Source organism: Colossoma macropomum, unplaced genomic scaffold (genome assembly GCF_904425465.1).
Source record: "Colossoma macropomum unplaced genomic scaffold, Colossoma_macropomum, whole genome shotgun sequence".
NCBI lineage: Eukaryota > Metazoa > Chordata > Actinopteri > Characiformes > Serrasalmidae > Colossoma > Colossoma macropomum.
The window spans coordinates 20,046,849-20,072,321 of NW_023494807.1; the positions used below are offsets into that span (position 1 = coordinate 20,046,849).

General features: G+C 40.1%; 3 protein-coding genes across 8 annotated transcripts in view; 2 read left to right on the plus strand and 1 right to left on the minus strand.

Annotated features, from left to right (window-relative positions):
• cplx4c (complexin 4c) overlaps positions 1-12,997 on the minus strand; it is a 67,690-nt gene extending 54,693 nt beyond the window's left edge. For both annotated transcript variants that reach the window (XM_036556812.1, XM_036556811.1), the window contains exons 1-2: positions 12,553-12,997; positions 12,010-12,246 (exon numbers count right to left, since the gene is read on the minus strand). The gene's annotated coding sequence lies outside the window, so the exon portion shown is untranslated. The remainder of the gene's footprint in view (positions 1-12,009; positions 12,247-12,552) is intronic.
• nmrk2 (nicotinamide riboside kinase 2) lies at positions 4,991-7,915 on the plus strand. 2 transcript variants are annotated; one of them, XM_036556809.1, is made up of 8 exons: positions 4,995-5,176; positions 5,274-5,364; positions 6,290-6,338; positions 6,654-6,828; positions 6,937-7,008; positions 7,225-7,331; positions 7,452-7,537; positions 7,632-7,915. In XM_036556809.1, the coding sequence occupies exons 1-7, from the start codon at positions 5,151-5,153 to the stop codon at positions 7,535-7,537; spliced, it is 606 nt and encodes a 201-aa protein (XP_036412702.1). In that variant the 5' UTR covers positions 4,995-5,150; the 3' UTR covers positions 7,632-7,915. The 2 variants fall into 2 exon arrangements, with proteins under 2 accessions (XP_036412703.1, XP_036412702.1); XM_036556810.1 differs by lacking the exon at positions 6,290-6,338 and having other exon boundaries at positions 4,991-5,176.
• Positions 10,092-24,931, plus strand: loxl5b (lysyl oxidase-like 5b). Of its 4 annotated transcripts, XM_036556804.1 has the most exons (8): positions 10,092-10,258; positions 16,904-16,984; positions 17,145-17,967; positions 18,065-18,173; positions 19,154-19,291; positions 20,623-20,779; positions 21,043-21,138; positions 21,613-21,732. In XM_036556804.1, the coding sequence occupies exons 3-8, from the start codon at positions 17,283-17,285 to the stop codon at positions 21,730-21,732; spliced, it is 1,305 nt and encodes a 434-aa protein (XP_036412697.1). In that variant the 5' UTR covers positions 10,092-10,258; positions 16,904-16,984; positions 17,145-17,282. The 4 variants fall into 4 exon arrangements, with proteins under 4 accessions (XP_036412697.1, XP_036412698.1, XP_036412700.1 ...); XM_036556805.1 differs by lacking the exon at positions 16,904-16,984; XM_036556806.1 differs by lacking the exons at positions 10,092-10,258; positions 16,904-16,984 and adding an exon at positions 24,074-24,931 and having other exon boundaries at positions 17,723-17,967; positions 21,613-21,728.
• The last annotated feature ends 542 nt before the right edge of the window (positions 24,932-25,473 follow it).

A 25,473-nucleotide genomic window follows, 5' to 3' on the forward strand; every position in this document is an offset into this window, starting at 1 on the left:
GCAGCTAACATTACTGCTAGGAGGCAAAGTATCTTTTTGTAGCTGTATGAATCGTCATTACAGTGGTGAAGAGAACTGATTGCTCAAGTGACAGAAATGACTCAGATGTGGAAAACAACAAGGTGAAAGCTAAAGTTAGCAAGGTAGCTATACCTGGCTATTTAGATACTTTACATCAGTTTGGATTTTTTCTCTGGTTAAAACTTGTCTCTGGTGTTCATTTTGTGCTAAAATAAAGAGAGAATCTTTGTTTTCTTTACAATTTTGTTCAGTAATCAAGGTAAGAGTTACACCAATATTAGCTACTAGCCTATAGATCTGTGATTATGCTAGCAGTCAGGACTGGTTGACACCACAGGGATTCCCAATGTTTGTATGACATCAGGAGTGTCACTATGGATAGATTTATGGATAGGGGGGAGGCTAAGCCTTTACTAAGGGGGTCTGGGGCATGTTCTTCCAGGAGGATATTTTTAATGGCCCAAAAATATCTGTTCATAACATTGAACTTCAGAGTAGCAATAAACGGAAAATTTATCAAAAAATGAGTTTCCACACTGAAGAGCTGTTTCTCCATAGCATATTAGGCACAGATTTTTACGACTCAAATATCTGTCCACCTACACAGATCACAGATCGAGTCAATCAAAGCTAAAATCCATTTCGCGACCATTTGCCGGCTGACGTTACATTGCAGAGCGAGTAAAACCAGACACCCTCCCCCAGGTCTGATATGATTGGCTTAAAACTTACGAGGTTTGATATGATTGGCTAAGCCGGCATTATTATGTTAGATAATCTCTGGTGGCACCGCTGAGGCAGTGGTAGGTTGTTGCAGCAGCAGCGCCTCCACCAGTTCACGCCCTGCTGTCACAGCATATTGTGAATGTGGAGGCATGATAGCACAGTTGAATAACAAAGAATAAATGTAAAATGCTGCTGATAATTTGAACTAATAATGTTTATTCATTGGGGGGGTAAAACAGTATTGGGGGGTAGTATCTACCCTTCTAAAACTGGCCTAGCGATGGCCTTGTATGATGCATTTGCGTAGTACATTGCAGTAAGAGAACATTAATGAATGAAAACAATATAAAATCATGAATTCTGTGAGACCTATCATGCTAAGGGTTACTGTGCTTCACAACAGAATGCAGAATAACATGACAAATAACAAATAATATTCAGTAAGCACAGGGACTTATAGAGCTATTCTAAGGTTACTGAAGTGTGTAATAAAATGCTGGTAGGCCTTAGCCATTTAAGAGGCTGAAACAGTTTCTTAAGTTTAAGATAATAATATCTTTATATGACCCCCTTGTTCATATCCACAAATTCTGCACATGTAGTTGTTGCAATAAATGAAAGCGAGCGCATTATCAAAGCCTCAGTTGTCATAGCACAGGCAAGAGGTCACCCTTCCCTGCTAATAAACCCTCTGATGTTTACAAATGAAGATAAAGGGTCATAAACAGCTGCAATCGCTATGCCACAAAGGAAGCTATGTGCTAATGCTAATGGCTCTTCTGTCAGCCAGAAGGCCTTAAAAATAGTTAGATTTAATTAAGATCAAGAGACACAATGGTTCAGCTTCGTTAAAATGGCATCACTTTGAAACTAACGTCTGTCTCTTCTGACTTGAGCATGACCAGTCTGGACAGATCACATGTCTGCAAGCAATGCTAGTATTCCAGTTGGTTGCATCAGAAGCATCTGTGACGCAGTGGCACCTTTCTCACACAAACACACACACACACACAAGGTGACAAATATAGAGCTTGGCCTGGTCCACTGGGATCTGCCTAGGCATGGAACGTTTGAATCCTCGCTCGTGAAAATTCCTCCTCGATGTGCAAGCTACGCAAGCTGAGGAATTAGAAAGGCTTCAATTAGCAAAGCAAGTGCATGATTAACCAATACATGTTATCACTATTGTACCAAAACCTTGTAATATAATTTTTTTTTCATTTTTAAGTTGTCAAATTTTAAGGCTTGTCAAACTCCTTATAACTTAGGGGGTTTGTAGGTTTTTATGACATCACAAAAACACTAACTGTTTCAATAGGCTGTTTTTCCATGTATAGACTGAGAAGTGAATAGTACGTTCAGAAACTTTAATAATGTTTTCATACTATATCAAACTTCTGTTTCAGCACAGGCAGGGATAATTTGATTATTCATGATATGGACACTTTACGATTACTAAGTGAATGATAAAACTAGGGTTTAAGTGGTTAACGTGCAAGGGTGTGTATTTGGGGCCTGCACTTAAATTCCTCATTTATTATAAGTACACAACTTATATATTAATTTCTTAGTAGACTATGAATAATACATAGTTGCTACTCATTAATACAGGCTAAGATGAATAACTGCATATTACGGCTGTAGTTCAAGGGTTAAATATGTACCATGTGTGTTGAGCTGACTTTTTATAGAATGGACAGATATACATTTTCACAGTGGTCTACATTACTAAAATTATATCAGCTATAACATTTCCATGCAGTATGGCCTGTAGACAGCAGCTTCCATGCCTATAGTACACTGAAAGATGACCAGCAGAAGACCCTTAATGATAGAGACTAAAAGTAAAGCCTGTTCTTTCAAATCTGAGGGAAGTACACTTTATGTTTGTTGATATCGTGATTAAATTATTACGTGTGGTACATTGGAGAAGTGACAGAAGCGCCAGCTCAGACAGAGTAAAGCGATATTCAGACGCAATGTAGAAGAGCGGCATGACAGACTGAGGCCCACGCCAAAACCAAGCACAGCTTTTACAGCTTTTGGAGCTAGTCTTTTACAGACTAGCTCTAAAAGCATCTGGTCAAGCCCCCATTACAACTGAGCTTTGTGCTACTTGTGGTGAGATATTTTCAAATTTGGAGCACATAACCTATCATTAAACACGTGGCTTTGTAATCTAATCATTGTTGCTAGCGTTCTTCCTTAGTGGTTTATTGTTATGTGGTGTGGTTTTTAAAAACACATTATTAGCCTTCAGTTCTTTTATAGAATAGGAAAACACATTTCTTAACCACCTTATTATATGACAACAGAAAATACAACACTCCACCACTTTACCACAGTTTGCCTGGTACTGACAAAAGGGGGCATGACAAAGCCACACATTCAAAAGTTGGGATGAATGAAGAAGCGCTTTTAGAAATACTATAAGAATTTCTGCGTCTTCTGAGAACTTCTGAGTCTTATTAGAATCTTATAGCATACTATAGTTTACCACAGGATACTATACAAGTATTATAATTATTATCAGATAGTACTACAGGAATTTTACAAAGAGCTGTAAATGTTATACATTATTACTGAAGTAATGTGCAGTGCTATGGAAATAGTGTAGTTTCTTATTCAATTTATACAGTTCTTTCTTATAAGTTATTTACAATGTACACTAAAAATGTACAAAGCTGTACAAACTGCTTTGAATGACACTAAGCCTTTTTATCAACTGTTTTTGATTATATCATTATGCTGAAAAACGCAATTTAGATGTATAATAAATCATTTATACATAATTGTATATAATTGCCTTGCAGTTGTACTAAACTGTACAAAAATGCCACTAAAGGCGTTTTAATCATATATATATATATATATGTATATACACATCGCTGTTGTCAGAACCCTCATATCTCCAAAATGACAACTTTACAGGAGAAGGAAACAACATACTCTATATTTAATGTAAGTCAATGGAACTAGACTTTTTTCCAAGTAATTTCAGGCTGTTTCTTTTAGTTCATTCATCGTGAAATTTACACTCAATGTAAAGAGCAACTAGCATTTTCAAATAATGTCAAAAACTGAAAAACAAAAAAAAAATGGAGATCCGAGGTTTTATTCTGACAGCAGCGATATGTGTGTACATACATATATCTGTACATACACATATATACTAACTTAAAATGATACTAAAAACTAAAAATAATATATGATTATACTAATGTAATTCCTTTTAATTGTTGGACCTTTACACTGTGTTAAAATGAATGAAGGAATAGAAATGATCATTCCATTGACTTCCATTCAAAGTTAAGGATGTTTTTTCCTTCTCCTGTAAAGTTACCATTTGGCAATATATCAACTATCTATCTATCTATCTATCTATCTATCTATCTATCTATATATATATATATATATATATATATATATATATATATGACTCTAAATAGTCGTCGTCCATATATTGCTGCATTTACGCATATATTGTAATGATTGATATGCGTGAATATATGTAAAGTTGTCTAATATACTTTTTTTCCGACACACACACACATACACATTTCCACTTTTCTACCTGGTGTGAGTCATGTTATACAAACCCCTGAGTCACAAGCTTCCTTTAGGGCTCCATCGATCAGCATGGTCCACCCCCCTATAGCACCGCTTATTTAAAACTTTCCATTTCGCCCTTAAAAATAATCATTTAAATCTCATTTCACTTCAAAAGAAGCAGACCTTCTTTGCCTTTGGCTTTATAGGTCATACACGCCCACGTCGGGGCTATTATAATTATAAATCTGTCATTACTAGGAAAGTGATATGGAATCATTTATAGACTGCAACAGCACCTCTTCTGTCCATTTCCTCCCCCTTTTTTAAATCTATTCCCACAGTCGCTTTACACAGGTCAGAAGCTGCGAGGCTACGTGATATGTCACGAAACTTCGTATATTTCCACTGTTAAAGAGTATTAAGAGCATTGTGTGATCATTATGACCCCTCCACCATGCCCCCCTCCCTCCCACACCCCACCTCACTTTACAGCTCCAGACACGTGGCGACGGACGAGGCACGACAGGTGCAGAACTGGCCATACTGCCCTCGTGCACATTCAGCCATGTGATTGGACGACGCTGACGCGCAGCAGACCATGATTGGTTTTGGGGAGAGGAGTCCCATTGGCGAGGGCTGCGCATGCGCGAACCGGTGACTGTTTCGCGTCGTAGGGCTCGAGTATAAATTCAGGAAAGTCAAGTCCATCAATGAAATAGTAAGGAGGAGGGGAAGAAAGGGAGGAGGAAAGGAGGAGAAGGCGTGAAAAAGCATTCCCAAGCGTTTCATTTACTAGCGAGTAAGTTGATTATTTTTTGTGCCGACGTTAGACCAAAAGAAAGAAAGATAAAATGAAGTTCATCATCGGAATCGGAGGGTAAGTCAGCATACATTCACACAAAGTGACATACTACTGAAATAAGACGTGATACGGCTGTGGAATGACGTTGTCTAATGTACGTTACTGTTTGCAGTGTGACCAACGGTGGGAAAACCACTTTGACGAAAAGGCTTGAGAAGATACTACCAAATTGTTGTGTGGTACATCAAGATGACTTTTTCAAGGTATTAAAATACTCCACCTTTTATTTTGTATTGATTTGACACTGAATGTGACCATTCTGGAAAGAAATTCTGTCAGCTTAGCTTGGTTTTGAAGATTCTGTAAGCTAATATTGTAGCAGCTAAGGCTAACAGTAAGACTACCATGACTGTAAACCACCTACAGTGTAATAGTACTGTTTAGGTATAGAACATAGAGTAGCAGCAGCACTCTAAAGGCAATAATACAGGTAAAGTCAGATGTATAGGATTTAATGTGTTGTGTTTGTGGGTGTGTTGTCCATGTTGTCCATGGCATGTGGTTCTTACACTCCTATGCTGATGTTCTCCTGGACAGCCAACCTCAAAGAGACATGAAATGAATGTTTTTAGCTACCTCTGACTAACCTCAGATGCAACAGGGATTTAGAGGTAGCTGACATTCATTTGCGTGTTTCTTCAGTATAATTTCACTAATTGTTTTCTCATGGCCATCCATTAATTTACCACTTTACTCAGTTCCAATATCCACACTCCAGCAGCACAGCCAAATACACATTACTGATCTCTCAACGTCCTTTATTCATACCTCACCAGCCAACAGATCACTGTCATTAGTGACCTAATTCACTCAATCAGTGAGTTACTGAACCATGGTTTAAAATGCCATTTTGTAACCTTGAAACCATTTCAGTCCTAACCAAGCGAACAAGCAAATGTGCATACCAACTCATTCCACTCATGTAAATTCACTTGCCGCCTCGAGGCCTAATTGCCTAACTAAGGTTCAGTTGATCAAAGTTGAACTCTTATGGCTGATTGATTGACGATGAAGAAAGACCTCCATACCGCCATATTTTAGTCTGAGGGCTTGGCATTATATGTCCAGGTGGGATCAGCACTGCGTGAGCAATCTGCAGCAATGTTTTATTGGTCACTGTTATTGCAGCCCCAAGATCAAATAGAGGTCGGGGAGGACGGCTTTAGACAGTGGGATGGTAAGAGTGGCTTTCGGCTGTAGGAAAAAACAACAGTAATGTATTCCTCATCTTTCCATGACCATTTCGATTTTGCCTTTGCAATTTTACATTTTTCCATTTTGACACCTAAAACCTAAAAAAATAGTAATTTAATTTGTCCATAAATAAATGTTATAACTTTATAACATTTAATTATTAACATCTATTGTCTGTTATAAAAAAAAAAGAAAAAAAGAAAAAAGTATAGAGAAGGAAAAAACTGCATTATATCCATAGCGCCATTATCCTGTTTTGTGAGATGTGGCCTGTTTTTTTTCTGTTACCCTTGTGCAGTGATCACAGCTCTGGACATGGAAGCCATGGTCAACACCGTCAAAGGCTGGATCGAGAACCCGGTGAAATTTGCTCGCTCTCACGGTGTGACCCTGTCACCCTTGGCTGATGGGTCAGAACCGGAGCAGCAAATCCATATACTTCTTGTCGAGGGATTTCTGCTCTATAATTACCAGTAGGTTTGGATTTTTTCACTTTGTTTTATCTTAGCAAACATGATATGAAACTTGGCAAACTCCAGAATTACTTTAACACAAAATTTCAATTTTAATTTCAATGGCAGACCTCTGATTGAGATCTTCGACAAGTGCTACTATGTCACCATTCCATATGAGGAGTGTAAAAGAAGAAGAAGGTAAAATTTGTATTCATTTGCAGTGATTTGGTTATAGATTAAGCCCTGGACTAAATTATGTGCTGGGATTCTTTACTGAGAATCATTTTATGCAAGATTAAGCTAACAGAGTCTAGATCCAGTATCCACAGATGAAAGTTCTCCACACAGACATGATTGTACCCATTGGAATGGGTTTGGTACTCTTACTCATTTCTCCCTGTTTTATCCCCATAGCACAAGAACCTACACAGTTCCTGACCCTCCTGGTCTGTTTGACGGCCATGTGTGGCCCATGTACTTGAAACACAGGAAAGAGATGGAGCACAACTGCAGAATTATCCGTAAGTGGCCCTTACCAATCATTTAGAAATATGTGGGATTTCATGAGAAGATTTATGAGTGTTTTGAAGAATCACCAGAAGCTAATGTTTCTTTTTTGGTGTTAATTTCTGTGCTTGCAGAATATCTGGATGGAATGAAATCAAAAGAAGATATCTACAACCAGGTTCATGAGGACATCCAGAACACCCTGCTGAATAGCTTATAGGTAAAGCTCTCCTTCCTGATTCATTCTTTATTTATTCTATGACCATTTTTAGGATCAGTTCTTTAACACTTACTTTCTCTTTCTTCTTTTTCAGCGGCTCCGAAACACCTGAAGATGTCTGTGTATAGAACTGTAAATAGATTTAAGTGATAGCGCCTTCTGCCATGGAATCAATTTTGTAAATATGACAAAAATAACTTATTTTTGAGCCAGTGGCTAAAGCCTGGAATTTTATATCGCCTTATATGTATGTGGCTTTTCTTTTATATAAAAAGTGGCGTAGAGCTGGATGGCTGTATAGCATGATGGCTACTGACTTTTTGTCAACTATGTTATTGTGCTGAAAGATTTATCCTCATTGAAAGACATTTAAATTGACTCTGTGTTATGTTTTTATTGTCAATATTTGGACATAATGAACACAATTCACTGTAAAACAAATTTCTTAAAGTTACTGTTCAGGCTGCTTTAAAATTAAAAGTGTATTAAATTTTGAATAGTAAGTTAACAGAAAAAGAAAAATTTTTTTTATGCCCTATTACCTTACTGTTTGACATTAAAATAATTCAAAATTTTAATGTGGCCTAAACACTAACCTTTTTAAGTTATAACCCCCAATTTTTTGGGTGGGATACAACAACATATACGCATGCTGCCGTAAGCTAAGTGCCAATTTTACTGCTATTAGATCTGAAGAGGTCATTGAAGTATGAGTGATGTAAAGTTGTCCTAATGATAACAGACTAAATGCTGATAAATTCTCAAAACAAGTAATGCGAGTGCAATCTTGATACCTGTAGGTCATAGAAGACCTTTCAACTGCACAACAAACGTGAAATACGTGAGAAAAATGCTTCAGGAAGTGTGTTCCCGTTGGCATGCCTTCAGAGCGTGCAGTACTATTGTTTACTAAGGAAGCCTTGACCTTGCTTCCATTATGTCAAGTGACTTTGAGGTTAGCAATGATGTGGAAACTAAACAACATTGCAGTAGAGTACATTAATACAGGGCAGCAGGTTATGACTAATTCCCAAGTTACAAACACAAGTCATAGGTAGTCCATTAAGAAAACAAAGATAGTATTGCATAGCTATAGTACAGTTCTTAACTCCTAATGTGAAACATCCTGAATGTATCTTACCACTTAGCACACTGGTTGGCTTACAGGTTAAATCAAATCAAAGTCTCATTCATTCTTATACAGAAAGCATACAGCTTCATAACCTGTACTCATTACACAACTTGTGCTTCCCAATTACATGTGCAATAGCAAGCTTTGAGCTCAAAGTGAAAAGTTTTGCTCCAACTGTTCTGTGCCAACCCTGAAGATAAGACGGTGAGTCTTATCTTTTAGTGCATGGTCAGAAGGGCTGGAGTGCCTACCTTGGGAGTGGGTGGCAGTGAGGGAGTTTATATTTAGGGCCAACAGCGTCAATGGAGGAGAGTTGGAATGAGGTCTCGAAATATCTTTGCCCTCTCACACATAGCTGCCCACCACCCCCCTCACAAGACCCCCCATCGTCACCCCTGGCTAGGGCCTCAGGGAAAGGTGAGCAGCAGACTGGCATTTTTGCCCGCTTCATAGTTCACTACAATGTGCCAGAGTGGAAAAAGGGAGCTGGCAGCTGAGCACTCTTAAATATAAAGGTTCTTGGCTCTGACCAACTTTAACTGGTAGAGAACCTTTACATTATGTGGACTGTTAACATTCCAGGCTTATAACATATTAAGGCTTATTAGTCATTAACTACAGGGACTTCAGTGCAAAATAATGGAGCTTTTCTTAGATTATAGAAGGATGTAATAAAACCTTGGGCCCGCTGGCAAACCTATGGCTTGGTAAGGGGTTCAAGAACTGTCCGGAACCAGTTCTTGAACTTAGACTCCCAAGAGCCTTTTTGGCACCTTTATTTTTAAGAGTGTAGATAATGTTTCGCCCTGTGTTTCAGTTTCTCTAAAGTGATAAAGCACTTTAGTGATAAAAGGTCAATATCATCTAAAATAGTAGAGGACAAATTAATTGTTAAATAATCTTTTTTATCTGTTTTAACTTGTAATTTTTGATGTTGGAATACATTGAATCATTTGGGAAACTGTTCTTTCCTATGGGTACAATCAGAGCCATGGACTCAGCACTAGAGTGATAAAGTGGATGGCAGTCAGTGGTTCTCAAACTGACTATCAGGAACCCAGAAGGCCCACATGTTTACTTTATCCTTATGTGTTGAAGTTAGAATTGAGCAAAAATGTGGACTGTATGATTAGAGATGAGTGGTAATCCAGTTAGTTGTATTCAACATTTCACACACTCTGCTGCACTAAATCCCATTAAACAGGACTAATGATGCCCTTTTTTTATTGATTTTTATTGACAATATCCACAATTAAGCAAAGCATATTGTGACATACTGTCAAATAATTCATCACGATAATGATAACTATTGTCATATTGCCAAGTCTGGTGATAACTGGTTTGAGCTCGGGGACGCTGCCTTCTCCTCACCCTTGTGGGCCCCATTCACAGGTCTCATATGATAAATGATTTCCACACCCATGACAGTTCCGTTCAGAAGGAACAAACACTACTAGTTTGCCATCTCTACTTGGCTTCTCAGAACCTGTCGCATAGGGGGATCTTGGTATGAGCTGAAGACTTGTCACAAACCCTCATAACTGGCATAGATGGACAACAGCAGGAGCTGTATGCGCAGCTGAAAATGTGTGAGGGGACATTTCCTGCATTTGTCGCATGACTGTTTCTTTTTCAGAGACCCAACATGGGCCCTGGCCCATTTAAACAATTTTTAGGCTAATAATAGTATTGCATAGTGGGCATGTACAGTCTTGACCAGGTTTTAACAGCAATAATCTGGACATGCTTTGTGTAATGTAATTAATTTTATTAACCAAGCCCAGTAGCTTATTTTCTTAGCCACCCCTTTTGTGACAGCATGTATTATTTTAATCAGGCCTTGCATTTGCTTTGGTAAAGCAGTCTTGCCAGTAAAGCCAACTGAAATGAAAACATTGCCAACAGATCACCAGAAATATATGCCTCAGTGGTAGTTATGAAATACACAAGAGTGACTTTGAGCTTTCTCTGTAGTGTGCTAACATCCACATATGCTAAAACTGAAGATGATCCAGCTTTTACAGTAATTATGGTGAAATGCTGATCTAATCTACAGTAGATGCCATGTGTAACCACTGTTTGGGAGAGTCAGAGAGATGTGCACTGACTATAGTAGATAAGAAATGTGATATGTCATAATATGTCTAATATGTCATAAATCCATTTCATTAGTAACCTTTCAGTGGGCAGCTCAACAAAGGGGCCACAGAATCCACTGAACACTTGTTTTCCTACTTGCTTTAGGTTGATCTCTGGATCTAAAGAAAGACCGGTAAAAAATTCCCTTAAAAGCCACTGTTTTATGACTTTTTGATCACCCTTTATTAACCCTGATGAGTGCTTTATAATAAAAATGATCATAATTATAGCTATAAAATATTTAAGATGAAATTTACCAGATAAATACCTTCGCCTATGACCTTTGTACATATATATGTGACATAATGTGATTATCTAACATTAGTGAATTTAGTGATTAGTGATTTAGTGATTTAGTGATTTTGTAAATCCATTGCTGTGTTAAAGCTTTTCAGCTTATTTAAATCCCAATGTTTTGTCTTATATTTTTTCCTCAGTTTAATATGTGAATGTTGAGCTTGTATAAATGTATATAAAAAGAGAGAGAGAGAGAGAGAGAGAGAGAGAGAGAGAGATGGGCACTGACATTTCAAGGTAACACGAAACAGATTAAAAGTCCTCTTGTGACCTGTTTCAGCACTTCCTACGGAATTTGAGTCACACGTTCCAGTTAATTATTCGGGAACACGAGTGGACAAGGTCACGTGCACATCTCGCCCCTCAACGAGCAAACGCAAACACAAAATCTGACAATCGATGATATTATGGTAGTGAGAGCACGTGACTCGACTTTAAACTATCACATTCGCGCGCAGTCATACAATACGCTATCCTCTCGCGATGTTATTAGTAAATCGGCTAGGCTAATAACCAGCAAAGGTAACATATTATTATCACTAGCAAACAGTCACACACTCTTCAAAACAGTTCAAACCTGCTTCACGGTGAATTGTTCAGAACGCACGACGCTTAAACGCGCTGTTTTTTCCCCACCCATATTCCGGAAAACCCCGCCCCCCTGTGAAACGATTGGTCCGTTTGTGGACTGCTTAAGAGTAGCCAATCCCAGTCCAGGAAGTGAGCATTTCCAGCCAATACTAGCTCCGGGGGCCAAATCCCATTATCCAATCCAAGTGCAGGAGGGCGGGCTTTTCTGAAAACGGGTGTGAAAAGGAAAAATCCCGCCTTTAGAACTTTCCCCACGATGCTGAATGCCAAAGAAGAGCAGGTCCTTTGAGGAACATTACAGCATTTTTCTCACCTGACATAACGGTCCCCCACATGATCAGAAGGAAAGCAAAGGTGACCTTCAGCCCCTTAGGTCGCTACCATTTAGATGGAAACTCCTTGAAGGATAGTGTTTCTCTCTACGTGGCTTCGGGTGTAAAGACAAAAGAGGGCGAGGTATATTCCTTTTGGGATATCTTGGGCTCAAACCGATAAAGACCATCTTCGTTTAAATCGCCCAAGAGGCAAAGATCAGTGCAGCTCAGGATACCTATTCATAAAATGAAATAATTCCAAAGTGTAGAAACGTTAGCTCGAGGTCGGGAGCAGCAAACGGGGAACATTTTCTTTTTTTATTGTAACAACTTTTATTTAACAGCAAAAGTGGTTTAGGAGCACAACATGGACCAACGCGGTCAAGACACTGTGATCACTTTTTATTTCCAACAACTTTACAAACTTTTTTTTATTACTACAAACGTCGAGGCAGCAACACCTTTGCTTGTGATTTGCTTTTACTCTTATTTTCACCTTTCAGATGCACAATCAAACACTCAATGTAATGTTTTATACTTACTGGCGCCTAAACTGTATGTTATTGTCCTGGCGAAGGTGTCTTGAGCCAAACGGTTCCCACGGACTCGCCGCTCTTATACCGCCAAACGGAGGAGGCGCTCTTGGGTTTATTCTGGGAAAGGATCACCTTGTAGCTTCATCTTACACACCACATGCTCGCTGAGTTCTTGCCCTATTTGGCTTGCAAGTGTAACCCAGTCATCCCCCCCTGAACAGCCCCTCCACCACTTGGCTGGTGATATTCCTGGCTTATAAGGACACTTGAGGTATTTTGAAGCACATGTGACACATGCTCTGCGGCCTGGACACACAGAGGTCACTCCTGCAGGGGTTTTCCTCTAAACCAGCAGCTTCGAAAGCGTTTCGTAGGCCTAGTTCAAGTCAAAGTTCCTTTTACACACAACTTTCAAGTCAAAGTATCATCAGAAAGGTTGTTAATAATATAAGTATCTGTAGATCATCCTATAGCGGACCATCCAAATAAAGTGTGACCCAAAAGTTCTGTATAATTTAATCATTAAGATGTAAACAGGGCCATTCAGAGTGGTTTGATGTGAAATGGTTTATTGTAGAGAAACTCTAATATCTTTACAGTGGTGGTGGTAGGAACCAGGGGTCACGAACACAAATATGGCCATTTTATGTACTATTCAAAATGACTGGTAAGTCTACACATCTACTGAGTTTTTATGTGTATTGTTGGTAATGATAAAATAGTTGTACATCCGAAAAAAAAGTGTGGGGGGACTATTTTTTCACAAGTTGGGCGTCTTACAGCGCCCAACTTGTGTCTCCTCGCCATGATTAGACTTTAAAAAGTAATACGTTTTAGGCTCAAACCTTATTTCAAAACTATCGTGAAGCAGTGTTTGAGTGTACTATAACCATTCTATGTATAACTTACGGTGAGGTCATTTTTTTGAGGCATTAAAGGTTTTTTTTTTTAAATTTCAGCATAAGTAAACGTTTTGGAGTCATTCGATACTCCATTTTAGAGAAACTTTTGTCAGAATTGTTCCCAGTGGTGGTGATGGGAACCAGAGGTCTGAAGAGTTTAATGCCTCTAAAAGCTCTCATAAAGTTATTACATGAAATGGTTATGAATATGTTGCCTTTGTTTATATTTTACATTTTAAACATTTAATTAACTTTAGAAAATCTGTGGATTTTACATTTGCCTTATAATAAACCCTAGAAATACTTTATTCTACTTATAAGTTCCTGACAGGTGGAGTATTTAACCTTCCTGCCTGCATATCTAATAAGTTTCCATGTTCCCTTCATTCAGAGTTCAATTGTTTACTGGGTAGCTTCTTCATAGGTGCTGTTCTGAAATCAGCTGGGCTGTAGTTAACAGTGTGTTAATGAACATATCGCTGAATCAGTGGCACTAATACCAGCTCAAACCTCAAGTACTGTTACTTCAATTACTTGCCTTGCAGCGCCACCTTGTGGGCGAATGTGTAGCTGTCCCTCAGTGTATTTCCTGTTTACACTGTAGTCCTGATACTGACTTCATGTTGATTATCAGTTTTTATCTTGAATTGTTGCATCTTGTGATTCTTTAACCTGTTTTTTTTATTTATTTAATTGGTTTTCCATACTTTTAAGAGTTATGTATTAAAGTCAAATAATTTCCAATAAACCTCAAAATTGTAAGTAAGGCATTTTACTTAATATAAATAAAAAAGCTATTTAAATTGTTACAAAACTCAATTGCACTGTTAAAATACATTTCAAACATGTAATAATGTGTTTATATATATATATATATATATATATATATATATATATATATATATATATATATGTATTAGGGGTGGGAATCTTTAGGCACCTCACGATTCGATTCGATTACGATTCAGAGGGCTGCGATGTGATTATAAAACGATTATCGATGCAGCTCAATGCATCTTTTTCAAGTTTCAAGTTTATTTGTCATTTGCACAACATGTCGACATTTATGCATTGAAATGCTTGTGGTGAGGCTCAGATAATCACTCTACAGAAAGTAAATAAGTAAAAATAAAAATTCAAGAAAAACCAACTGAAATATATTAAATATACACAAAATATACACAGAATATAGAGACAATACACATTTTAAAGTGACTAAGTGACTCGGTGTTATTGTTATTTAAAGTCACTTGGTACTTTTAAAGCAAAGTATTTGTAATGATCCATAATGAATTTACTTCCAATATCTTTTTTAATAAAACAAATGGAAGTGATGTGGCAAGTGAACTAGAAGGCTCTCACTGACTGCTCTTGTTTGGAGCATGAGAAGCTGCTGCTACTCATCTGCGATAAAATGCGCAGTTACGGTGAAATAAGATCCAGTGGTAGTGGATGACCACGCAGCACGTTACAGCTATTCTACCCGTTTTCTTTAGTGATTTTATAACTTCGGTTTTGGTCTCGTTGTACAGATACAACATAGCGCGAAAGCCCTGTTTCGCAACGACTGAGAACCGGCGTGCAGACTGCAGGTCACCTAGCAACGATGCGTTATTCGCATTTATAAGCAGCGCAGTTGGTTTCCTGGTAAGTTTAATCTGCAACGAGAGACTGTCAAACACTAAAAAGTGGCAGAGCTGAAGTTGCTTCTCTTCTCTAAGGTGGAATTCTCCCGTTCCACCTTAAATGGTGCCGCATTTACATTCGGCGCCTCAGTTAGAATTTAAGGTGGAACGGGTAAATTCGAACAAGAAGCTGGAGAATAAGAAGCGACTTCAGCCTCGTACAACAGTCGTTGAGAGACATTTTACAAGAAACTGTTCTACTTCTGAGGAAAAGTTTTCTGGCGGAGATGGGAGGAAAGCGGCTATAGCTAAAGCTTAAAGCAGAGCAAAGTAAATACGCGTTTTCGTTTATATTGTTTAGCCTCTACTAAGACATTATCACATACTGAACATGTGTTCAAACATCGGTATCAGTTGGATTATTAGCATATTGGCTGTGTTCCGATTGGTTTCTGTGTGTTCTTTATCATAATACACATGGTAGTCCATTCTAATTAGAGCATTATCTAGTGTAAACCTACCACTCTGTCACTACACGAGTGGATGTCACTAGCCAATCCTTGATCCTGGATTCAGGATCCTACTATCCAATCCAAGCCCTGTAGAGGAAGGAGAGCTTTCCTGAATATAAGTGCAAAAAAATGTTGTCTTCAGAGCTTCAGAGCTTCCCTGTGAACTTCTATGACAAAAGTGTAAAACTCCCATGACAGTTTCCATGCCATATCTGTAAGCAGCTGGGGCACCTGAAGGCTCAGTGCCCACAGAGGTGGCGGTCAGCAGGCAAACAGGCCTCGGGAAGATGGCAGCAAGCAGGTGCAGAGGAGGGAACGGCCGCCAGGGAGACAACGCCCCCCCCCCTACAAATTAGTCAGGCAACTGAAGCACATCCAGCAGCCTATGGTGCCATGCCAGATGGATGGCGAGGAGTTAAAGGCTTGAATTGACACCGGCTCTACAATCAGGCCAAGGGCTGCGAAAGTGGTCCTGTGTTATGGGGTTTGGTTCTTACAGCACCAAAAAAGGTTCTATGGTCTTTTTGGTGCTATATAGAACCAGTATATTCTCCATCAATCTGAAGAACACTTTCACCATGCAAAGAACCCTTTGATCACGCAGAGGGTTCTTTGAGTGTTAATGGTTCTATATAAAACTATTTTCTTCACTAAAGAACACGTGAGGAACCATCTTTTTTAAGACTGTACTTCTCCACCATGAATGGATTTTCAAAATACATTTTAGGGTAAAACGGGCGGCACGGTGGCGCAGTGGGTAGCGCTGTTGCCTCACAGCGAGAATGGCCTGGGTTCGATTCCCAGTCGGGCGACCAGGGTCATTTCTGTGTGGAGTTTGCATGTTCTCCCCATGTCTGCGTGGGTTTCCTCCGGGTACTCCGGTTTCCTCCCACAGTCCAAAGACATGCAGTCAGGCCAATTGGACGTGCTAAATTGCCCCTAGGTGTGAATGTGTGTGTGAGTGAATGTGTATGTCTGTCTGTCTGCCCTGCGATAGACTGGCGACCTGTCCAGGGTGTATCCTGCCTTCCGCCCAATGACAGCTGGGATAGGCTCCAGCACCCCCCCGCGACCCATAAGGATAAGCGGTTTAGATGATGTATGATTTTAGGGTAAAACTCTGAAAACTGTTGTAAAAAATGTCTCAGACAACATAGACATTTCATGTAGCTTCAAAAGGCATTAAACTCTTCAGACGTCTGGTTCCCATCACCACCTCTGTGAAAGACTGTGACCTGCTGCATTTCTCTTTAACTGAGCATTTCAGTCACACCACTCTGAATGACTTCGTCTACACTTTAACCATTTCATTATGCAGACATTTGGAAAATTATGCAGAAAATTTTGGAATTCACCCTTCAGCAGTGATGACAGCAGCTTACAACTATTCATCTCGACAGTAAGTGTGTGTATACACTGTATATCATTGGAATAAATATAAACATAAATACAGTATGCTGAAATGAAGCTGGTGTGCATGCGTGTGTGTAAACTCGCACGTTTTGATAAGTGAGCCGCAGCCCCCTCCTCCTTCTCTTCCTCCTCCTCTCTCTTTCAAGTTACCGTGAGGAAAGTCAGTTCATGCCGCTGACGCGCTCCAGAGACACCGAGAGAGCGCAGAGGGGTCGCACATCTGCTCTGCCTTCATTACAGAGAAAAACTTTCCATTTGTTATTTTTATCATTTCTGGTGCTAAAATGGCCAATCTCGCAGTCCTGCTGCTCTTCTCTGCCCTTCACGGTCTCGTGCGTTTCGTCATCGGCCAGCAGGCGCGCGAGCGGCTCGGTGGTCCCTGGACGCACAGGGTCCAATGGGAGAACAACGGGCAGGTGTACAGCTTGCTGAGCACAGGCTCCGAATACCACGCGCCCACGCGCTCGCGCACCGAGTCGCGGATGTACGTGAGCAGCCGCAGCGAAACCGCGCGCCACTTCTCGTCCGGCTCCGGTTCGGCGGTGCAGGAAGTGACCTCGGGGACGCACGGACGGCGCTATGGACCAGCGGCGCCTCTGAGGCGAGGGCCCGAGAGTGCCGGTGCGCCGGGCGTGCGCAGGTCAAATGGCTCGAGCCCCGGCCTCACAGCAGAGGATTCTGGCGTCGGAGGCGTGACGGGGAGAGCGAGCGCGAGTACGAGCGCAGTTCGCGAGGACGACGACCCCGGGAGGCAGCAGGCGCTTGCGATAACCGCCGAGACAACGAGGAATGACGAGGATAGCGTGGCACGCGACGACATGGTGAGCGACGACCCCCGGAACCCGCTGAAGACACATAGGAACGCGGTGCTCTACAACGCGTATCCGCCACCCCCTCTGCCACGCGGCGTCCCGCGCGCACGCCGTCCTCCTCCCGGAACCGGCTACGGCACCAGATACTTCCACCACGGTGAGAACTGCACCTCCGGATGGCATCAACAAGGACAGGTAGAGTTTATTTAGGCGCGTGCACTGACGTGTCCGTCCCCGTGTGTCCCTGTCTGCAGGCCTGCCGGACCTCGTGCCGGACCCGTACTCCATTCAGGCGGGATCCTACGTGCAGCGCATGCAGATGTACGCGCTCCGGTGCGCGGCGGAGGAGAACTGCCTCGCGCGGTAAGAACTCACAACTTGTAACGCAGCTCCCAGCACACATTACGCAGCTCGTAACGTGCTCATCACTCATAACGTAACACTTACCGCTCTTCTTACGCACCGTAACGCTCTGATATCGCAGCTCAAAAAGTGCATATAACGAACGCATCCATTACGCACTCATAACGCGACACAAAACGCGCTGTTGCACAATGTCGCCCTGGTAACGCAGCTCAAAGCTCATTCATAACGCAACAAATAACATCACGCACTCATAACGCGACACATAACGCGCTCTTTACGCACCATATCGCCCTGGTAACGCAGCCCAAAACGCATTTATAACGCAGCTCAAAACTCATTTATAACGCAAGAAATACACGCTCTTTACGCGCCATAACGTCCTGGTAGCGCAGCGCAAAACGTACTTATTATAATGTATCCATTACGCACTCATAGCACAACAAAGAACACGCTGTTTACGCACCATATTACTCTGGTAACACAGCTCAAGGCGCACTTATAACGCATCCATTATGCACTCATAACGCAATACATAAAGGCTCTTTACGCACCATATCGCCATGGTAACGCAGCTCAAAACATATTTATAACGCATCCATTACACTCATTGGTGGATTCCTTCTAAATGAGCAAAAGAAAGTAGTGCAATTTGAATAAATGGATTTATGAATGATTCACAACACCTGCCGTGTAATACCTCACTACCAGTCCCATGAAACCTTATGTACTGTTTTATAACACTATATAGTGCCACGTATAACTAACATTTCACTTTTATTTTCACTTTCTGGCCATTAAACAATGCTGAGGCTACTATATGACAATATCAAATAAATAAGTATCCGATGGAAATGAACACTTATGCATAGATTACTCTATTTTAGTTGAGCAAGAACATCAAGATCCATTGTCTGTCCATTCAGCTCTGCCTCCACCTGTCCATCCATCCTTTAGTGGTGTTGTGTGTTCTTTCTAAGGTCAGCATATAGACCTACAGTAAGGGACATTGACTACAGGGTTCTCCTACGCTTCCCGCAGAAGGTCCGAAACCTCGGCACCACGGACTTCCTGCCCCTCAAACCCAGACACCAGTGGGAATGGCACAGCTGTCATCAGTGAGTATTCAGCTGTAACAAGTGCTGCTTGTTCAACTGTAGCAAAGCTTTCGCTCTACTGGTTCTGAAAGACTGCAGAATCAGACACATCAGTGCACTGAGTGGACTTTTATGTGCAGCTGTGTTAGACTGACATCTGCGAGTGCAGCAAAAACCCATTTAACTCCAAAAGTGACCTGTCCATGCTCTGCCCGCAAGTGTATTATTTTGTTGCTAAATCTGTTGTAGCAACCATGATTGCAAGAAAGTGCGCACGAGTTTTTGCCAAGACGCCTAACTTTGGAGTGTGTTACTAACTTCGAATAATGTTCACAAGTGTTCTGTAAACTTTCTGTCCAATCACGCAACAGTTGCTATGAAAGACTGCATTTGTGGGTGGAGCATGGTTAGGCCAGTGAAAACCAGCAAAATTAAATGAACAATCTACAGTGTTAAAACAGAGCATTTATTTAAGCCCTGCTGAACAAAACATATGGTCAGTATTAATTCAATACTGGTATGTAAATATTTGCTGTCTAAGTGGAAATATCAAGAATACTTCTGTTTCCTACTGTCTCTCTCCATTCTCCACCCTTCTCTCTCCCTCTTTCTCTGCTCTTTCTCTGTTTTTCTCTCTCTCTCTCTGCTCTCACTCCTTCTCTCTTTCCCTCTCTATCTCCCTCTCTGCTCTCTCTCTCTCTCTTTCCTTATCTTTCTCCCTGCCCTCTGATCTGTCTGTCTCTCTCTGCCTCTCTCTCTACTCTCTCTGCTCTCTCTGTATCTCTCTCTCTCCTTCTCTGTCTCTGCTGTTTTTTCATCTCTCTCCTCTCTCTGCTTACTCTGTCTCTCTCTGGGCTCTCTGTCTCTCTCTTCTTTCTCTGCTCTCTCTCTGTATCTCTCTCTCTCTCTGCTCTTTCTCTTTCTCTCTCCCTGCTCTCTGCTCTGTCTGTCTCTCTCTCCATCTTTCTCTCTGCACTCTCTCCTCTATTTCTGCTTTCTCTGCTCTCTTTCTCTCTGTATCTCTCTCTCCTTCTCTCTCTGCTCTCTCTCTCCTCTATTTCTGCTCTCTCTCTCTTTCTCTCCCTTTCTCCCTTTCTCTTTCTTTCTGCTTTCTCTTTTTCTCGTTCTCTCTCATTCTTTCTGATCTCTCTCTCCTTTTCTGTTCTCTTTGTATGCCCTTTTATCTCTTTCTCTCTGTCTCGTATTTTTTCTTTTTGCATGCTTTCCTTTTTTCTCCTTCCCTTTCTGTTCTTTTTCTCTTTCCATCTGTCTGTTTCTCTTCCTCTTTGTCCTTCTCTCTCTCTCTCTCTCTCTCTCTCTCTCTCTCTCTCTCTCTCTCTCTCATTCTATAGGCATTACCACAGCATGGATGCCTTCAGCCACTATGACCTGTTGGACGTAACCACTGGACGTAAGGTGGCAGAGGGCCATAAAGCCAGTTTCTGTCTGGAGGACACTGGCTGTGATCCAGGCTTCCGCAGACGCTACGCCTGCACTGCACACACACAGGTACAAACACGGACAGTGCATAGGCACAGTAAACACAGACACACAGGCACAATACTCAGCAAAAGTTTGGAATCACTTACATCACACAAGAAGTTATTCAATAGAAATAATGTATTATAATTTGTTTTTATGTAATTAAATAAGTAAAATTACTAAAAATATGCTAAGTAAGAATAAGGCTGAGATGTACTGTTGATACTGATGTTGTTGTTGCTGAACATGATGATAATCTGTGGAATGATCAGTTCTGTTATGTGCTGTAGGGGTTGAGCCCTGGTTGCCATGACACCTACGCTGCCAACATCGACTGCCAGTGGATCGACATCACAGATGTCCCACCCGGGAACTACATACTTAAGGTGAGAAAGTTAAACATTTTTAGATTTTTTTTTCATTTTGGAATCACTATAAAAGCTTAGAATCAGTGTTTTCAGTGAAATAAAACCAATAGAACCGTCCACCAATGTGTGGTGTAAGTTAATGTAAAGAGATTTTATTACAAGCAACTTTGGAGCATTTCTGTTTTTTATTTCATTTCTTGTGCCACACATCATGAAATGAATATCAAGGACAGCTGCTCTGCTCAAATGATGTAGATAAAATAAAAATCAAAACAAATGGAGATACATGTTTTTTTTGGAGAGCGACAAAATATATTAAATACAGGAAAGTGACCAGTAATTGCTTTTTGAACAGCATTGTTTCTAATTAAAATATATCAGTAATACGGTAATATATAGACTCATAATAACAGTGGCGCTTAAAGAATAGCTAATGGAGAGGCAGCCTGTTTAACAGAAATATGATTATGGCTTCCTTTGGCACACTTGTAGGTTTCAGTTAACCCAAATTTCCTGGTTCCTGAGTCGGATTTCTCCAACAACGTGGTGCGCTGTGAGGTCTTCTACAGCGGCCATCACGTCCAGACCAGAAACTGCAGGATAACCAGGTGAAAACAGTGTTTTTATTGCTTAAAATGTTTCATCAGTTTTGTCCCTATGTAATTTAACTGGGTTCACTAAAGTAACATTTGAGTTGGGTAACTTATTTAGCTCACTCCTGGATTGCAGTCACACAAGAACATGTCCTGTGTACATTCTCCCCTGTCTGTCACTGGATCCTCTGAATCAGGAGGTTGTTTAGCAGTCAAAATGCGAGTAATACTACATACATGATACGAGCAAGCTAATGCTCCTGTGCACTGAAATTACATTGCCTGAGAAAAAGTAAGTATACTATTAAACTTTAACAAAAACTTTGATACAACTTGCTGGTTTGTGTACAGTTGCCAGTGTTATGATGCCAGTTCAGTGCACAGCAGTGTTGACTTGCATGTATTGTCATATTTCAGCTCCTTAACAACCTGGTAATTCAGGGGATCTGGTAGCGTCCGAGGAAAAATGTTCGGCAAAACATATCGGCTTCGAAACATTTTTGTTTAACGCAGTGTAACTAAGATTTTCTAAAATGCCTTTCATTTTAGTCAGAGAGAGAACCAGCTTTCTTCCTAATATGAGGTTGACACCCATATGATGACACAATTTCAGAGGTCTAGACTGTAGCCCATCTGATTCATCATTGGTCAGTTTCTGACCACAGGTCCACTGTTAAGCAGATATTACTTGGGGGTGGATCACTCTCAGTACAGTGACACTGACATGGTAGTGTGTGTGGTGCTAGTATGAGTGTGTCACACACAGCGGTGCTGCGGTTTTTTTAAATACATCATTGTCACGGCTGGGTTGAGAGTGGTCAACCACCCAGAACTATGTGGTTAAAAACTGGCCATCGATGAAGGGCTAGAAGATGACTAACACAAACTGTGCATCAGCAGATGGGTTACAGTCTCTAACTGTACACCAGCAAGGTGGAGCTACAAGAAAAGGGAAAGGTGGCCAGTGACTATAATACTGTTCAAAAGTTAGAGACCCCCCTTCATTTAATCAAATGTATTTCCAGCCAAAGTGGCCATTAAGGACAAGTTGTTAATTTTTCAGGAGATATTTCTGAGGAGGTTAGATAGATGATAAGCCGCTTGCATCCAATTGCACTCAACAGGGTCTGAAAAGATGTGTAGCAGTCAAGAAGACGATCATTAGTGTTGCATTAGTTCAGTATACACAAGCCCTATTAGTGATCTAACAGAGTCTGACCAAAGACGCCATTAGACCAGACCTGATTTAGGTCTATAATAGTTTTGAAATTTTCATTAGTTTTTGATGTTGTTCAGTTTTTCAGTGGTGCATTCAGTGGTGCCCATATCCTACATTTTTTTGTATTTTTTTTTAGTTTAATCAACTTTATTTCCAGTCAAAGTAGCCATTAAGTACAAGTTGTTCATTTTTCAAGAGATATTTATGAGCAGATTAGATAAAAAGATAATCCACTTGCATAAGAAACTCAGTGATATAGATCTCAAAAGATGTGTAGCTGCCAAGAAGTCATTAATGAGAAAAGAAAATAAACAAAAAACATGAAAATTTGCAACACAGAAGCTGCTGGTGTTCTCAGAACAATGGACTAATCACTACCAGAGTCCAGACCTCAACATCACTGAATGTGTTTGTGATAACTTGGATTGTGAGAAGCATAAAATGTAATGAACTTCTAAGACTGAACTTTGGAGGTGTGGAAAAATATCCCTGCAGATTTCTTTGAAAAACTGAAAGCAAAGAAAAAAGAATGGAAGCTGTAATAGAGATAAAAGGTGGACACACTAAATACCTCTGAAAAACCTATGTTTGGAGGGCCGTGTAGCCCTAACACTTCACCTTACCCCCCCCATCTCAACAAAAATTGGCACAGCCTACCCTTAGATAGATAGATAGATAGATAGATAGATAGATAGATAGATACTTTAAATTTAGCAGACAGTAGCAGTCACACAACACAGGACAGTAATAGTAATAAGGGTGTAAACAATATAACAGGAAGAATAAATATATAATATAATAGAAAAATACAACAATCAGGAATAATATCTATAACCTGAGATGAAAGTGGCGGTGCAATAATGACTGTACAAGGAGGCACAGGTAACGGCATATAATGACAATATTAAATGCCTAAATGCATAAAATTGAGGGGTAGGGCTAAGTGGTAGGGGCGATGGGTGAAATGGGATTGGGCCTTGGTTGTCGAGGCCTCTGAGTCATTTTCTGTTTTCTGTTTTTTTCTTGCTGTTGAAAAAAGAATAATTTAATAAATGAAGGGTGGTCTCTGGCTTTTGCACAGTACGTAATGCAACATGTCTTAAGAATTTAATCTAATTTTTCACTTTTCTTATTTTCACAGGAACTAGAATTACTGGACGTTATGACCATTTTTGTCCATCTTCATATATTTTTTTTGTATTTGAAGCACATTTTGTAAGTTGATACTTTCTGACATCCCCTGCTTTAAAGTGTTTTCAACATAAAACTTGAAATATTCCCTTTGGATGTTGGAATAATGTGTCTTAGCAAATGTACTGTATCTGTTTTGAGATAAATTTGATTTCTTGCTTTTGTGCAAGCAGCAAAAGCTCGCTAAAATGATGGCAAAGTATATTTTTCACTGGCTTTGTTTTTCTTTATAAATGTTGGAATATTTTGCATATCACAATAGCGTATGCAGTTTTTGTAGTGCATTTATTTTATTTAAGACTTGTTAAGAAAAGGTGCTTTTTATTGTCACTTTCTGTTACTATATGTGTGTATAGCCAATTGGGATTTATTTTTATTTATTATACAGTATAGGAAGATGTGAGGATGTATTCTTTTAAGCTGACCAAAGTGTAGAGGTTTTTCTCTTGTGTAATCTCTACTTCAGTCCAGTTTTCTGAAGCAGTGGTTTGGTGACATTCCAGTAAAGACCACTAGCAGCCATACGACCCTAGAAAGCAACATGTTCTCTTTTATGTAATGCTTCATTCAGTTCCCTTTGTTCCTGTGTAAGAATGCATGAAGGTGTCCAAAAAACCCTTCTGAGCCTACGTGTAGTCGGCCCACGTGCACTGTCCCAAACGCTTCCTTTGTCTCCTGCCACGATTATAAGAGACATTCCATGGTCGAGGCTGTTTGGCCTGATATGCAATAAACACAGCATGGAAAGAATGTAATACTGAAAATGAAATGTGTTTCTTCCTTAAACTCTTTTGGCATTAAATCACAAATCCACTCAATACAAAGTCTCTGTTTTGTCTGTTTAAATGAAGTGAAGCTTTGCTTTAAACTAACAGGAGGTCGTGGATCATCAGAGTTGCATTCGTTCAGTATATACAAACTCCATTAGTGAGTCTGACCAAAGACTTCATTAGATCAGACCAGAGTTAGGCCTCTAATAGTTTTGAAATATTCATTAGTTTTTGTTGATATTCAGTTTTTTTTATTATTTCAGTTTTCAGTGGTGTATCAAGGGCCCATATCCTACATTCTTCTTATATCTTTAATTTATCTCCTTCAAGACTGCTTAAAACATATGTGTGGCTTTATGTACCAAAAACGTAATTTATTTTTAGCATGACCATTTTCTGATCTCCCTTTATCCCAAACAGGCTGGTCAAAACAGGCTGTTTTTGCTACTGCGCCTTTATGACTGATATATGCAAATGACCTCTGTTCTAATTGGCTGCCCTGTGTTATGCATTATTTAAAAAGTAACCCAGGCTAAAACACTCCTTTAGCATGAATGAGCAGAGCTAAACTGCTGCAAGC

Excerpts from the sequence above, each read along its gene's own strand:
- nmrk2 (XM_036556809.1), top strand. The coding sequence starts at position 5,151 with ATGAAGTTCATCATCGGAATCGGAGG. Across the intron at positions 5,365-6,289 it reads ATCAAGATGACTTTTTCAAG|CCCCAAGATCAAATAGAGGT; the intron begins GTATTAAAATAC and ends CTGTTATTGCAG. Across the intron at positions 6,339-6,653 it reads CGGCTTTAGACAGTGGGATG|TGATCACAGCTCTGGACATG; the intron begins GTAAGAGTGGCT and ends ACCCTTGTGCAG.
- loxl5b (XM_036556804.1), top strand. The coding sequence starts at position 17,283 with ATGGCCAATCTCGCAGTCCTGCTGCTCTTCTCTGCCCTTCACGGTCTC. Across the intron at positions 18,174-19,153 it reads GAGGAGAACTGCCTCGCGCG|GTCAGCATATAGACCTACAG; the intron begins GTAAGAACTCAC and ends GTTCTTTCTAAG. Across the intron at positions 20,780-21,042 it reads CCTGCACTGCACACACACAG|GGGTTGAGCCCTGGTTGCCA; the intron begins GTACAAACACGG and ends TATGTGCTGTAG.